This window comes from Phalacrocorax carbo, chromosome 15 (genome assembly GCF_963921805.1).
Source record: "Phalacrocorax carbo chromosome 15, bPhaCar2.1, whole genome shotgun sequence".
In the NCBI taxonomy this organism is placed as follows: domain Eukaryota; kingdom Metazoa; phylum Chordata; class Aves; order Suliformes; family Phalacrocoracidae; genus Phalacrocorax; species Phalacrocorax carbo.
The window spans coordinates 9,213,262-9,227,022 of record NC_087527.1 but is presented as its reverse complement, the minus strand read 5'-3'; the positions used below and the strand labels follow the sequence as shown (position 1 = coordinate 9,227,022).

At 35.9% G+C, this 13,761-nt stretch overlaps 1 protein-coding gene across 3 annotated transcripts in view; it reads left to right on the top strand.

Moving 5' to 3' along the window:
- KNTC1 (kinetochore associated 1) overlaps window positions 1–13,231 on the top strand; it is a 42,279-nt gene extending 29,048 nt beyond the window's left edge. Inside the window, exons 46-64 of one of the 3 annotated variants that reach the window (XM_064466094.1) lie at window positions 33–204; window positions 620–678; window positions 821–1,037; window positions 1,549–1,622; window positions 2,529–2,739; window positions 2,847–2,956; window positions 3,625–3,674; window positions 4,055–4,133; window positions 4,792–4,910; window positions 5,751–5,886; window positions 6,820–6,915; window positions 7,789–7,845; window positions 8,320–8,374; window positions 8,454–8,517; window positions 9,585–9,714; window positions 10,686–10,775; window positions 11,329–11,474; window positions 12,343–12,433; window positions 12,693–13,231. In XM_064466094.1, the coding sequence (XP_064322164.1) occupies window positions 33–204; window positions 620–678; window positions 821–1,037; window positions 1,549–1,622; window positions 2,529–2,739; window positions 2,847–2,956; window positions 3,625–3,674; window positions 4,055–4,133; window positions 4,792–4,910; window positions 5,751–5,886; window positions 6,820–6,915; window positions 7,789–7,845; window positions 8,320–8,374; window positions 8,454–8,517; window positions 9,585–9,714; window positions 10,686–10,775; window positions 11,329–11,474; window positions 12,343–12,433; window positions 12,693–12,752 (2,016 nt within the window). In that variant the 3' untranslated portion in view covers window positions 12,753–13,231. Of the gene's footprint in view, window positions 1–32; window positions 205–619; window positions 679–820; window positions 1,038–1,548; window positions 1,623–2,507; window positions 2,740–2,846; window positions 2,957–3,624; window positions 3,675–4,054; window positions 4,134–4,791; window positions 4,916–5,750; window positions 5,887–6,819; window positions 6,916–7,788; window positions 7,846–8,319; window positions 8,375–8,453; window positions 8,518–9,584; window positions 9,715–10,685; window positions 10,776–11,328; window positions 11,475–12,342; window positions 12,434–12,692 lie in introns of those variants that run through there. The other 2 variants (XM_064466092.1, XM_064466093.1) reach the window with 2 other exon arrangements.
- Window positions 13,232–13,761: the final 530 nt, after the last annotated feature.

Genomic DNA, 13,761 nt, shown 5'->3' with positions numbered 1-13,761 from the left:
TTGCCCTTTAAAAAATTTTTTTCCTCCCCTAGGCTTTGAGCCTCCTCAAACATCTGGAATCTTATAGAAGAATTTCTCCACCTGTAGACCTAGAACACCAATATGTTTTAGAGCATGTGATTCCCTTATCTCCAGCTGCTCAAACCAGACTGCCCTTTCATCTGATATTCTTCAGAACTGCACAGTGTTTCTGGAACATTATATGTAAGTTCAGTGTTTTTTATGACTAGATATACATATGATTCCCTATCTCTGAACTTTAAAGTTCTACAGTATATATTTTATATTAATTATATTTCTTTATTAATGCATTTTTAATCCCAAGTACTTCTGAAAGCACTGGTACTCCCAAATCACTGCTGGAGACATAACTGGCTTTTAGTCGAGCTAAGACAATACATACAATGCAAAATTCTGTATGCAAATTCTTTTCTTAGGACCTCTCAAAGACAAAAGTAATCCATGTATCCCAATTCCCAGGCCAGTGTGGATGATTAAGATTATATTCTTTCATGCCCAATGGAGGTCTGCATCTAAGAATAAACTGAAAGTTCATTTCGTAGAGAAAGCTGCAAGTGGGCTGTGATACTTTCATAGACAGCTGTTTTTTTCCTTGCAGCTGCAGAGCTCAGTGAGGAAACCTTCCCAACACTTCTGTTGATTTCCAAACTAATGAAGGTAAAGTAGTACCTTGAAAGGATTAATTTCAAAATTATTTTTTTCCCCACACACAAAAAAGAGCTTTCGACTGTCTTTTGCGCGATTTTGGCCTCACTATAGAGCTTCTGACATTTCTTAATCTACTTCAATGTTTTTCTAGGTTTCACTGGATACCTTACACATGTCTGCAGCTCGACATGTCTTTGAAAAAAAATTGAAACCAAAAATATATGAAATGAGAAACAGTGGATATACATCGGTTGTTAACAAGGAAACAGCTAAAACTGTGGATACGATTCAGTCATATCTGTTGTCTATAATTAATCCAGAGTGGGCTGTAGCTATTGCTCACAAGATTGCACAAGACTTTCCAACAGGTAAGGTGCTTGTGTGGTGAGTGGAGGGGTGAAGTAATGGGAGGAGGAGAAAAGGTTTGAGAAAAGAAAAGCTAGCCTGTAACCAAACATGTTTTCAGTATTCTTGGATAAAACCCAGGGAAGTTTGAGAATAAAAATGCATTTGTCTCCTATATCCAATTTTGAACAGTAGGCTAGAACAATAGCTATTTTATAACACAGCATCACTATTCAATACTTATTTTCCTCTCTTCTTAAGCCATGTTGCCTTACTTAAAGTTTCTGCAGTTCATACCATCTTGAGATAAGTTTTCCAGCAAAATAAATATTACAGCCAAATTTAAGCTAGCTTTCCTATTATCTGAATCCAAATATTTTTTACTCTTTAAGTACAAGAACTTTCCTAACATTTTAAATAGCTTCTAAATAAAAAAAAATTTAAATAAAATTGATATTCTGTGTACTATAGAAAGGATTCATGAAAACTTAATTTATTTTCTTCCTTCCCCCACCTTTTTTTTCTTTAAAAAAGGTCCTGACCAGATTCAGGCGTTGAAATTCTGTCTCTATCTGGCTGAGAAATGGCTAAAGAATACTACAGCTAAGGTAATGGTAAACTGCTTGGAAAACTGTTGTTTTGCAGTCAGATACTTGTGTTAGTGTTTTGGATAGTGGTGTGTAAATCATACCTTAACCAGCCCTCATAGGGCAAGTACTTTCTTTTGGAGAAGTGACTGTGTAAGTGATCCCTCAGAAGAACCCTCTCTGTGCAGTAACTTCTCCAGTTCACAACCTAACAAAAATTAGGCTTAGTTCTTGGAAGTTGGACAAAAATTATGCAGTTTTAAGGAAGAATAATTTGGTTTTTTCTCCTGTTTTGTGCGTTTTTCTTGCTGCAGGAGAATGACTTGAAATCTGTTCCAGCTGTCAGATCAATAGCGTTTTTAATTTTTGCTTTGATTTCCAAGAATCTTTAGCTATGTGTAGTAGTATATATAAAGTCTGTTTTGACTTGATTCTGAGGCTCATTTTTACATGGTTGGTAGGGAAAGGTGAATAAGAATCTCACCCTTGCTTAGAAATATCAAACTTGTGATGGAGTTGTTGAGGCACAATGAACACTGAATAGTTCTCTGATACTTAGTCATAGCTTTCACTAGAACTGTGCCAAAATTAAACTGTAATTCTAGCAGCCAAGGTTTAATATTAAATCTTTTTCTTCTCCATCTTACCTCAGAATGTCTTAATTTTGCATACTGGTGCATGTGGTACATATTTTATGTGGCTTTTTCACAACATACCTTTGTTTACTTTTTTCCAAAATACGTTTTCTTGCTAATATCCTCTGTTTACAGAAAAGACATCTGTAGATATGGGTATGGGGACACATCTGAAGAACAGATCTTGCTACCCAGTTCACTGTTTTAGACTATAAAAAGTTAAGATGATTTTTCTAGTGCTTTTGAGTAAAAGGAGGTTGTTTTTATATAGAGCTGTTGTGTTTTGCTAAAGGATGAATCACATGAAAAAGCAGAAGTCCTACAGAAGAAATTATATATGCAGTATAAGCGATCAGCAACAGAAAATGTTCTAATAACACATAACTTGAACACTGAAGAGCATTTAAAGTCTATTGGGAAACCAGCAAATCTCATCGTTTCACTATACGAACATCACAGTATAGACCAAAGAATCCAAAATCCAACTGGCAGAGATTATCCAGGTGAGTATCCATAATCTAGTTTCAAAGGAACAAAAAGAAGCTCTTCAAAAAATGCTAAGCAAGATAATACTAGTTTGTAAATATGTTGTTTCTACCTGTTTATGTAGATATCCATACAGCAGCTAAGGAGATAGCTGAAATTAACAATTTGGATATGAACAAAATTTGGGATAAACTGCTGGATAAATGGCTGTGTCCAAGTATACTGCCCTCAGAAGTAAGTCATCACTGGAGATTTGGTTTCAGAGAAAAATGGCCAGTTACATAAAATATGTATATTTTTATCACTTGATCAAAAGAAAGGTTATTTTGCACAAGTTGCCTTTAGCACTCATTAATCTATTTAAGGTGCATTTGAATTCAGACTACTAACAATTTCAATACCTTTCTAATATTGTTGCGCGCTACTGTCTCTAGCGAGAATGATTTGAAATGCTTTCCCTTCTCTCTGTATAGAGATTAAAATATTATCTTTGGTGCTACAGTAGGGTTGTGTAGCCAGCTTAAAGGAGTAAAGGAGTTGTAAATATATTATCCTCATCAAACATTGATTCTAGAAGCAGAAAGAGAATGAATCCTCTCCTGTTGCAACTTGGCTAACAGAGAGTTAATTACTGTCTGTGCAGCATACAGACTGGTGAGAAGGGGCAGGGAGCAGGCATTGCCTCTCCTTCAAAATACTAGTTAGCAGCCTGGGGAGTGGTGTTGACTGCCAAGCATACGGTTAAAGAAAGAACGAACTGATAAAGCCAGAATGCCTTTCCTTGGCTGCATGAGCAGGGGTGCCCAGGCTTTTAAAACAAGGTTTAAGCAAGAACATGACCCAGCTATTTATCCCAACAATTTAGAAAACTCTAACAACTAGATTTTCATGTCTTTTTAAAGAAAACTCAAGAAATCTTTGGAGATGTACGAGAAGATGAAGAACTCCGAAGGTATGTGTGTTGTCTTACATGTAATATGGCAAACTATTGTTGCTAACTTGCAAGTTAAACTATATGTGGCTTTTTGAAGAAACCCAGTAATCTGTGTGATTCAGAACTCACTGTTGTGTTCTTATTTTCACTTTCCGATGACATCAGTTTTGAATCGTCAAATATTTATGCAATGAAATGCTGTTTGCAATAACTTACAGATGTAAGTGAGTGCTTAAGAGTAGTGGTTTGGAGGTTTTTCTCCTCATTTTCTATGCCCTGGGAACCTCTTATCCTTAATCTCTTTTTGACAGTGAAATATATTTATTTGAATGAATACTGATATATCATATTTCAGTAGCTATGCTGTACTTGTATTAAAAACAAATGCATTTTTGCAGAGTTATATATCTACTTCAGTCGCGCCCAATGGATTATAGTTCAAGAATGCTTTTTGCAGTTACAACATCTACCACATCTGTAAGTTGCTAAATCCTTGTTTTAGCTTGCTACCTAGGAAATTTTTACCTCTTATTGAAATCAAGTGTTGTCTGCTTAACTGTAGGGGTTTCAGCCTAAGGCCTTTGTATCTGTGTTTCGGGTAGTTCATGTGTCTGTATGAGCTCTATGTTTCCCCCCCCACCTTTGGGGTAAAACTGGTATACATTGAATTTTGCTATTGACTGTCAAGAGCAGCACTTGAACTCTGGGTTTCCTAAATTTATTGCTGATATTATCTGAAAATAACTTCATTAAACATTTTCTATAATGTTCTTTAAGCTGGTGTAATACATTGGCTCACTTTGAGTGAAATTAAAGCAGAGTGGTAAAATTATTTTAGCAGAACCTTAACCTTCAGTCTTTCACACTTACTAAATGTATTATTGATACTATATATCACAAATGTTTTTCTTGCCTAAAACTTTAATAGTCTTAAATCTAGGAAACCACCTAGTTTAGCAGTGTTCTTTGAAGTTGACAAATATTTCAACTGCTTAATATAAAAGTTGAATGTGAACCAGTCTGTTACTTAGCATGTATTTCCACTAAATCTTAGAAAGGCTCATACTAGACATCTCTTTGTAGTAGTTCAGCCAATTGTGACTCTTCACTGTATTGTTGTTTCCCCCCCTCTCAGCCCATTAGTGTTACTCAGTTGACGTTTGCTCACAGAAGCAGAGCACTTAAGTGTCTGCTCTACTTGGCAGATACCAACACTGTGGAATCACTCTTCAAGAAACCCATAGAGAAAGTAAAGTAAGATGATTTTTTTAATTAAGTTGTTCCTTAATAATGATGGTTTTTTAGTCTTTAACAGCCACTGGGAAGAAATATATTATATTTGGAGAATTAATTCTTACTAATCTGGTTTTTGACCTTTTTAAAGCCTATTTCTGAAGAACATAACTAGATCTCCTAACTTCACTATAATGCAGTCCAGTACATCACAGTCCTAATTTGTACACCTGAAAGTAATATGACATTGCGTGGAAAATATTTTGTTCAGATTGCAGTTACTTCTCTAACTAGAGCATTTTCTTCTATCCATTTATATAGTATTCTGTTCATCAGAGTTCAGAATTGGTCCTCTTGCAAAGACATAGTCCTCTGCAAAAGTAAGGAACCAGAACCCCAGCAGAATAATGTTGTTTCTCTGAAAATATCTGTAGAACTCATTTCCTTAGAAAAAAATCTAGAATAGAATTTCTATGCTGGTAATCTGGAATTAGGGCCTTTTTAATGGAAAGTGATGTTTTCAGAGTACATCATGCCAAATAATTACAAATGGGTTTCTGTAAATATGCAGCCTCTGTGCATTAATGAAATTTTAGTTGTAAGGGTTACATCTCTTTAGAGATGATCCAAGATATCCATCATTCGGGTAAATGAGGTTTCCCTAAAAAATTACCAGAAAGTTTACTTCAAGATCTCCTTCATAAGTACAAACACAGTCTACATTATTTTTCCCTTTTTTTTTTTTTAAAAGCAACAGAAGGACACTTTTCCAATATTATCCTGAGATTGATTGTATGATTTACAATATAATAATCACTGTGAATATCATTAACTCCTGTTTTTGCGTGGACTTTTTTACAGGTATTTTCTGAAATGCTGCATTTATCTGGCAGAGTTTGAAATCTTGAATATTCCATATACTTATGAATCATTTCATAACAGTCCTAAGGAAGGAATGATTAAGGGGCTATGGAAGAATCACAGCCATGAACCCACGGTATGATTTTTAAATCCTTCGTAATTTTTTTGCTTGTTTTCTACACATTGTGTGAAATGTACATCTTTCTGTGTAGCACATGCATTTCTAAACAGGTGTTGTTCCAGTGTACTCTGTCCTATTCATACACTACTCATGATATGCTACTCATAATTCTATTTAAAAATACCAGGGAATACACAGTTACCCCAGAGACTCTCCTCTTTCAGATTGACCAAAAAAAAAACCAAACCTGTTGATGTACTGGATTCTACCCATCACATAATGTTCCCTAGTACTTGCCCACTTTTGTGTACCCATACTTTGTCTCTTGGCTGGGAAGAAAGATATTTGGTGCAGAAGCCTTATTTTTTTTTTTTTAAAGTTGCTTGGAGAGTTAAATATTAACAGGTGTACACCTTTAGAATAGCTGTAAGTTACTTACCTAATATGCCAGGGATAGGTTTTAAGTTATGCTCTGCTTAGGACTGTAACTTTGACAATTACTTTGTGTTACAAAGTATGTTTTGTAAACAGCTAACTTAACACTGAAGACAAGGGCAGGTCAATGAGATTTCCAGGTAGACAACAGTGTATGACAAAAAAAAGTATACTATTCTATTAAGGCTTCAACAGTAATACATCTGATTTATAGCCATGAAATGGAAGTGATCTGTAATTTCGTTGAAGTATACACATGCTAGTCTAAAATTTGAAAATGACAGGTAAAAAAAGCTTTAGCCTTCTTACAATTAGAAAATAAAGTGATATCATGTATAGGTGGGGTTTTTTGTTTTAATTCTCCTCACATCTGTAAAATAATTTTGAAAGTGGCCTTCCAGGGCTTAAAGGTCCTGGTAATGCTGTAAAAATCTAAAATTATGCTGGCAAGCAGTAAAGCTTTGTAGATCATGAATGTATATTAAAATACAGTGTGTCCTTGCTCTCCTTTAGGCTGTTAGACTGGTGACAGAACTTAGTCTAGAATACAAAGTATATGATTCCCAGCTGTGGAACGGCCTACTACAGAAACTCCTTGGTTTCAATATGGTAAGGAATTTTTAAGCATGAAGTTCTGCAGTGAGGTGAAAAAAAGGCGTTTTTTTATCCACTGATTTCTAAAGAATGTCATAGATACATAAACTATAAACCTACTGTGAACAATTATTGATAATTTACATGGTTACTTTGAGCTCTTAAATACCAAACTGATGAAGATTTGCGGAATTTGTGTTTTAGCAGTACTGCTTGAGAATTTTGATCTTAAATTGTTCTAGTTATATTTATTTAAAGGCACAAAGCCTTTCAAATGGCAAGAGTAAATCCTCTGATAATAAATTGAAAAATTTCTTCATATTATAATTTTACAACACAATATGCATATTTTTGTGGGCAAATATACACACACGCACAAACTGTGCATATATGTAAGCATGTGCACATACAAAAATATTACCCCTAAAATGCATTTATTGGGATAGTAATCCTGATTTTTATAATTCAGAATCTTAATTACCTCTGATGGTCAGACTTTACGTAATGTTGATCCCTAAGGAGGTAACGTGTACCTGGCAACGTGGTTGTGTCAGGAGCAGGTACTGAAGCTAGTTTTAATCTAATGAGATTTAGGTACTAATAGCAAGGAAGTTGGAATCATAAAATTTTCAGCACCATTGTATTAAGACTACCAGAAATCTTGGTTATTTACTGAGACAATATGCCACTACTGCTTGTGTTCATTTAATTTACTAAACTATAAATCATATTTCTATACACATCAGTTACTCCTACCAAAGGAACAGAGGTACCTTGAGGAACTGTAAGTTTGCATCCTGCAGACAAGACGTGTAATGCAGTTCTGTAGACTATTGCTAAATCTTCAAAAACACTGTAGCATTTTGTAATGAAACGGGTTTTTTTCAGATTCAATATCTAAGAAGAGTTTTAGTAGCAATTACTGGGATCCATTCATTATGGGAGGTAAGCAAATATTCTATGACTCCTATTCTTTTTCTTCACTTAACAGGCATTTAGCATCGTGCGTGTGTGTCTGTCTCTGTGTGCCTGTGTACAGCAGCCATCTATGCCATGAAGTCTTATACATTAAAGATTATTTTTTAATTATTACTTTTATGACAATGCAATATGCAGATGAGTATCACTATTAATCACTGAAATAGCATATTTTGCACTCATGGTTTCTTCAGTAAACACTTACTTGAAGGGTTTTATAAAAGGGGACAGAATAATTTTACCATCAATAAAATATGGCTAAATCTTAAACTATGAGATGAGGAAAGCAATGTTGGGAATAATTCATCCAGGATAAAAAGAAAAGAAAATTGCCAGGTTTCTTCCACCTACAGCAGGTCAGGATATCTGCATGTCTGTGTTTACAAATACACTTAATTACAACTGTGTTTGGATATTACTTTAAAACCCTGTTGTCAACAGATTCCCAACTTCAGTAGAGCTTGGCGAAGTGTAGTTCTGTCACCATTTCTCACAGGTAAGCTTGTTATTAGCTATCATGCTTGTATAGTAACTTGGTTATATATTTACTTTATCATGTTTTCTTTATTTCTTAGCTTCATGTCCACCAAGTCCTAAACAGTTAGAGGAATGTTGTGAGTGTTTTGTGATTCTGCTCAAGTAAGTAGACAGTACATCCCACATTTGTATTATTTTGGGTGGGAATCCCTGTTTGCAATTTCTTGTCCAACAACCTGCCCTGGAACAAGCAAAGTTGCTCCAAACACTGGGAAACCTGAGGCATGAGGAAGAACCTTTTGCCTCTTATGGAAGGACAGGATCAGGGCATGTATCCAAAGAGAAATTCTGTGCTTGCCCAGAGACTGTTGACAACATGTTCTGTAACTGACTACCTTGGCTGTTTAAACCATACTGGGAACTGCTCTCTGAATTGGGACTCAGAATCAGCAGCACAGACTGCTGAAAACCAATTTATCTGCCCAGTCGCTGCCCCCATGAGGGATATCTGTTCCTGTCCTGACATTTTCAGACGACTCACTGTCTGCCCTAGACATCCAGTTAATAATTTTGCTCAGCCCAAAACACAGCACATTTCCTAAAACTTTAGCACAGAGTATAAGAGAGGAAGAATTCATTTTCCTATGAAGAATAAATGACATGACAAAAATCCAGTAGCTGCACATCTATAAACGTGGTTAACCTATGGTATGAATGTTCCCAAACATTCTACACATAAACTAGTTTTGCATTGCCTTCACAATGTAAAAAAGCACAATAAATCTTTACCTTATTCACCACAATGCATTGACTTGCTCAAGAGAAGAACCAGAAGCTCAGACAGCTTGACTTGAGCCAAAAGTTAGTTAGGAAATACTGGAAAGGGATCCAGCTGAAGAACATGCCTATACTGCTGTGCATGTATGTATGTAGCAAAGCATTATTCTGGGCAGCTGGCCAACACTTCCCCTCAAAACAAGGCCTTGGGTGTTTAGAAAAAGAAACTCAAGTTGGGTGGCTTTTTTTTTTTTCAAGCTAGAAAACCATAACACATCTCTGTTCTGTGAAACTTCAACTGACAAAGCTTGGCCATTTCTGAAAATAAGATGAGGTAAAAAGGTATTGTTCTATCTGGCTTAAAAACCTCCATGCAGTTCTGTTGACAGTACTAAGCCATCCCGTTATATAAATCATAATTGAGAATTTTCACTCCTAATCTTCTTCTGAAGGTGTCCTGTGCTGGCTGACTTGGATGTCATCGGAATAGCTAAACAATATGCACAGTTGGATCTTCCAGCTTTTGCTTTGGGGTGCCTGTTGCTGATTCCTCAGAATGAGAAGCGAGAGCAGCAAATTCAGGTAAATAATAAGCTTTGTGTTCTACCTGTGCTAGGGAAATGTCTTTAAGCATGTTATGTTCAACAGAGACTGTGAAAGATGGTAGTTTATAATCTGATATTATTTCAGTATGTCACTGCTGACAGCTGCTTGGCATTTCCCACCCACAAAGGCTTTTGCCCCAAATTTATCCTTCTGAAAAGGATGATGTGAACGCTTCCACTTTTTTTTTTAAATTTATTTTTAAAGGGGCAAAACCAGCTAGCTTGAAGTCATCCTCAGCAGCTTTGTCATATGACTTTGCCTTCTGAGATTTGAGGATATGGTACAGGATCCCACCCATAAAACCCATGAAAAACACCCAACAAAGCCCAAGCCGTACCTGCCAGAGCAGTGTGAAGTTATGGTAACATATGTGATTGCCAAGCAGCTACCAGTGGGCTAGTTTCACAGCAGGTTGTAAGAAAAGTACTGAATCCTACTATAGAAAAGTGTTGAGTTTGCAGCTCCTGACTTTAGAAAGATGCTTGATATGCACCAAAAGTGCTGATATAAACCTTCTGCCTTAAAGCCATATCCTCACTATTCATGAATCTTGAGTTTCTTTTCTCATTTGTTTCCATTAATTTATGCTCTACATTGTTCTCCCTGATGAAGCATTACAGGCTGTTCCCTTATTTGTCACAAGCAAACTGGCACTAGTAAAGGAATCTTAAATTCTTAGGCTTCCAGTCATTAAAGCTCAGAAAGATTTTCCCAAATTACAGCATTAGTGTAGGACACTTAGTCTGCTGGCAATTAGTAAAAAAAAAAATCTCTAACTACAGCAAAATACCCTTTGAGAGTAAAAAGCAATGAGCACTACTTTTTCAGACAAACCACACAGATCCTGGTTTGATAATGTCATGTTTGTACATAGCATTTCAAAATATTAATTGTTCCTGAATAAATCAAATGCTTGCTCTGAATGTTTTGTAACTTATTTTCGCAAGGGTTTCTTATCGACATGTAACATGGAAACAGTGCTGCAGCAGATAGATGAACACATGAATACTGGAGAAGTAGTGGCATTTGCTTCTCAGGTAAATAAATAAAATTTACTTCACTTCCCCTTGATTTACAGGCTCTTTTGATAGATCAGTGTTCACAGACATATTTTTTTCTCTCTCCTGATCTTGCCAGCCATTAGTTGGCATAATGCACCCAAGATATAGCAATATCTGCAGACATTTTTGCATTTTTATTAATGTTGTGCAACTGAAAAACTTCTTGTATCTATGTACACAGTGCTGTGTTACCAGCTGCCCCTAGTTGTAGGACAGCATTGTTTGCAGCAGTACTATATTTTTCTAAATAAATGTTTTAAGTAGAAAGGCTAAAAGGCTTATGAAACTGCATTCTCTTGCCTTGCCTTGGGCTGCCTTCCTAAGGGCAAGTTTCTTAACTCATTTCCCTATCTCATCCTGAGATTAGCCTTCATCAAATCTGCCATTTCACAGCACTAAAAAAGTAAAAATAAAATCATGCTCTGTGGGAGTCCAAGTAAGAAAAGTCTGAGCTCTTTCCATTCAAAAGTAAATTTTTTAAATATTTAAAATATTAATACTTTTCCATTACTAAAACTTAAATCTACAGATCAGATCTTTGGTTTTGGACAGTATCATAAATGAGAAGCTATATGAAAAATTCTTGAAAACTAAGTATTTTCCACTGTTGAAGCAGCAACTGATGAATACTCACCGAATGAGAGAACTGGTGGATTATTTTGCCAAAAAGAACTGGTAAGTTAATAAAACAGGTGATGTGTGACTGATAGCAACCACAGAAATTGAATCTTTATTTTATTTTCATTTGATTGAAGTCATGGAGACTTTCTAGTACTTAGTCTTCAAGAATTTTTGAAGTATTGCTAAGTTAAATAAAGAAATAAAATAAAAATCTCACTGCACTCCTTTGCATACTTAGGATAGAGTTTTACAGTGCCATTCAAGCCAAAGTAACAGCTTATGGAGCCTGGGCTCACAGGCAGATCAAATACCATTAAAATAGCACAAGTAACTAGACTGAAATAGCAAACACTTACTTCAAATCACTTCACCATACCTTGAGATGGATTCAGCTTAGTGGCATCAGGGAGTCACAGCTTTGGCCATAAGAACACTAAAAAAAATAAACGTACTCAAGAATTAGTGGTTTTGCTGCTAAGCCTTTCAAGAGCTAGAAACACCTCTTCTGTTCCACTTAAATAAAGCAAAGGGTCTTGCCACTGAACCTGCTGCAGGGCAGCTCTCAATCATCAATCTACCAGTGACTCAGCACTTGGGCTCATTGCACACAGCTGCAAACTTTCCTTTTAGGCCCCAAATACTCAGTATTGCAAGTCACTTTGTAACCTGTTATCCTACAGTCAAAATGGGACAGGAAACAATAAACAACTGTTTAAATTCTAGTATATATTGGTTATATTAACAGCCACAGGTTAAATGCTAGGCTTGTCATGGCTTGCTTTCCTCTACTGGGAAATGACAGGACCTATCAGACTTCAAACGTGGGGTCATACCTTATTTTTATACTTCACTGTATATAGTCTAAATTCTTGGCTTTTTAGAGAACTTGTTGACAAAGTTGATAAACTTTTGTCTCCTACAGCACTGATGATGCAACAGCCCTAATTCGAGAATATCTAGAGAAGTGTGGAAATCCTGCTCTGATAGACATACCATCATCTGATCTTCTGAAGGTGAAACAAATCGCCTTTGTACTTCCTGCAATATTTTTTTTTTCCAAAACTAAGACTTTCACTCAACTTTTAGCAAAAAAACTTGTTAGCCAATTTATTTTGGTAAAGTATGTTGCATATAATATCCCTTTATTAATTCAAATAATTTTTACTTGAACCAAATCTCTGCCATGTGAAGTGTTATGCTTTCAAGTACTTTCACAGGTCTTGGATTATATCCTGTTTTCCTAAGCCCTATTAATATTCTTTTACCTTCCAGATGTATCTGACTGGACCAGAAGAGACCTGTGTACTAGAACTGCCATCGAGAAGACCTTGATTTACCCTTTTCTCCCTCTACTGGCAAGCTGAGGGCTGTGCATTAAGAACGCTTATACTGGTCAGGTGAACATTAAACTAAAAAAATTAATGCTGTTTTACCAAGAGCTACCCTGAGCTTTCTACATCTGTGTCTTTTAAACTGTTCTAGGCTGTTTCTTCTCCATACTCCATCCCCACTGAAACAGTTTAGATTTACAGCAGAATTTACTGTTTCTATTCCACAGTAATGTTCATATTCAGCACTTTGATTTTAGGAAGGATTAAAGTTTATTTCCTTTACTTCTCTATTTCTCTGTGTTTGAGGTGGCTATCAGGATCACTCTATTTCATTGACACAAACATAACCTTCTGTAATTGTGATTACTTGTTATTGTGATAAACTTTTTTTAAACTGTGATGTACTTCATGTAAAATACACTTTGTAGACAAATTGTAATTTAAACTACAATAAACAGAAATAAACAGATTTACATACCCATTTTGGCCTATTGGGTATTTGGTATATTTTATGGAATATCAGTTTGATATTCTATAAAGCTTTTTTAATTATGAAGTTGTTTGTTAGTAAATTAGTGTTCCACTAAGTCACTAACCTTCCTTGAATGATGTTTGCCAAGGTTTTCTTTCCACTTTGTGCTTTCTGTATGGCTACAGCAGGAAAAAGCCACAGGCATGTGTTTCACTGCTTGAATTGCATCAGTTAGCCAGAGCTTCCTGAGATACCAGGCTGAAATGCTTGGTCTCTGGCTAAGGTAAAGCAGGTTTATTCTGAGCAGAGATAGGTTATTTTGTCAGCCTATGACACAGAAGCAAGGGCTCTAGATGATAGAAAACCAGACTTAACTCAAACCTTCACGAGAAACACTGTACAGCTTTTTGCACAAATACTGTGCTGGAAAAGTCACAATACAAAGGCCAACGCCTGCAAAGGAAACAGGCTGCCATTCTAAACGTTCTTCTCTAGAAGACAAAAGATAGAACTGTTTTTATTGGAGGGTTGGCAGTTG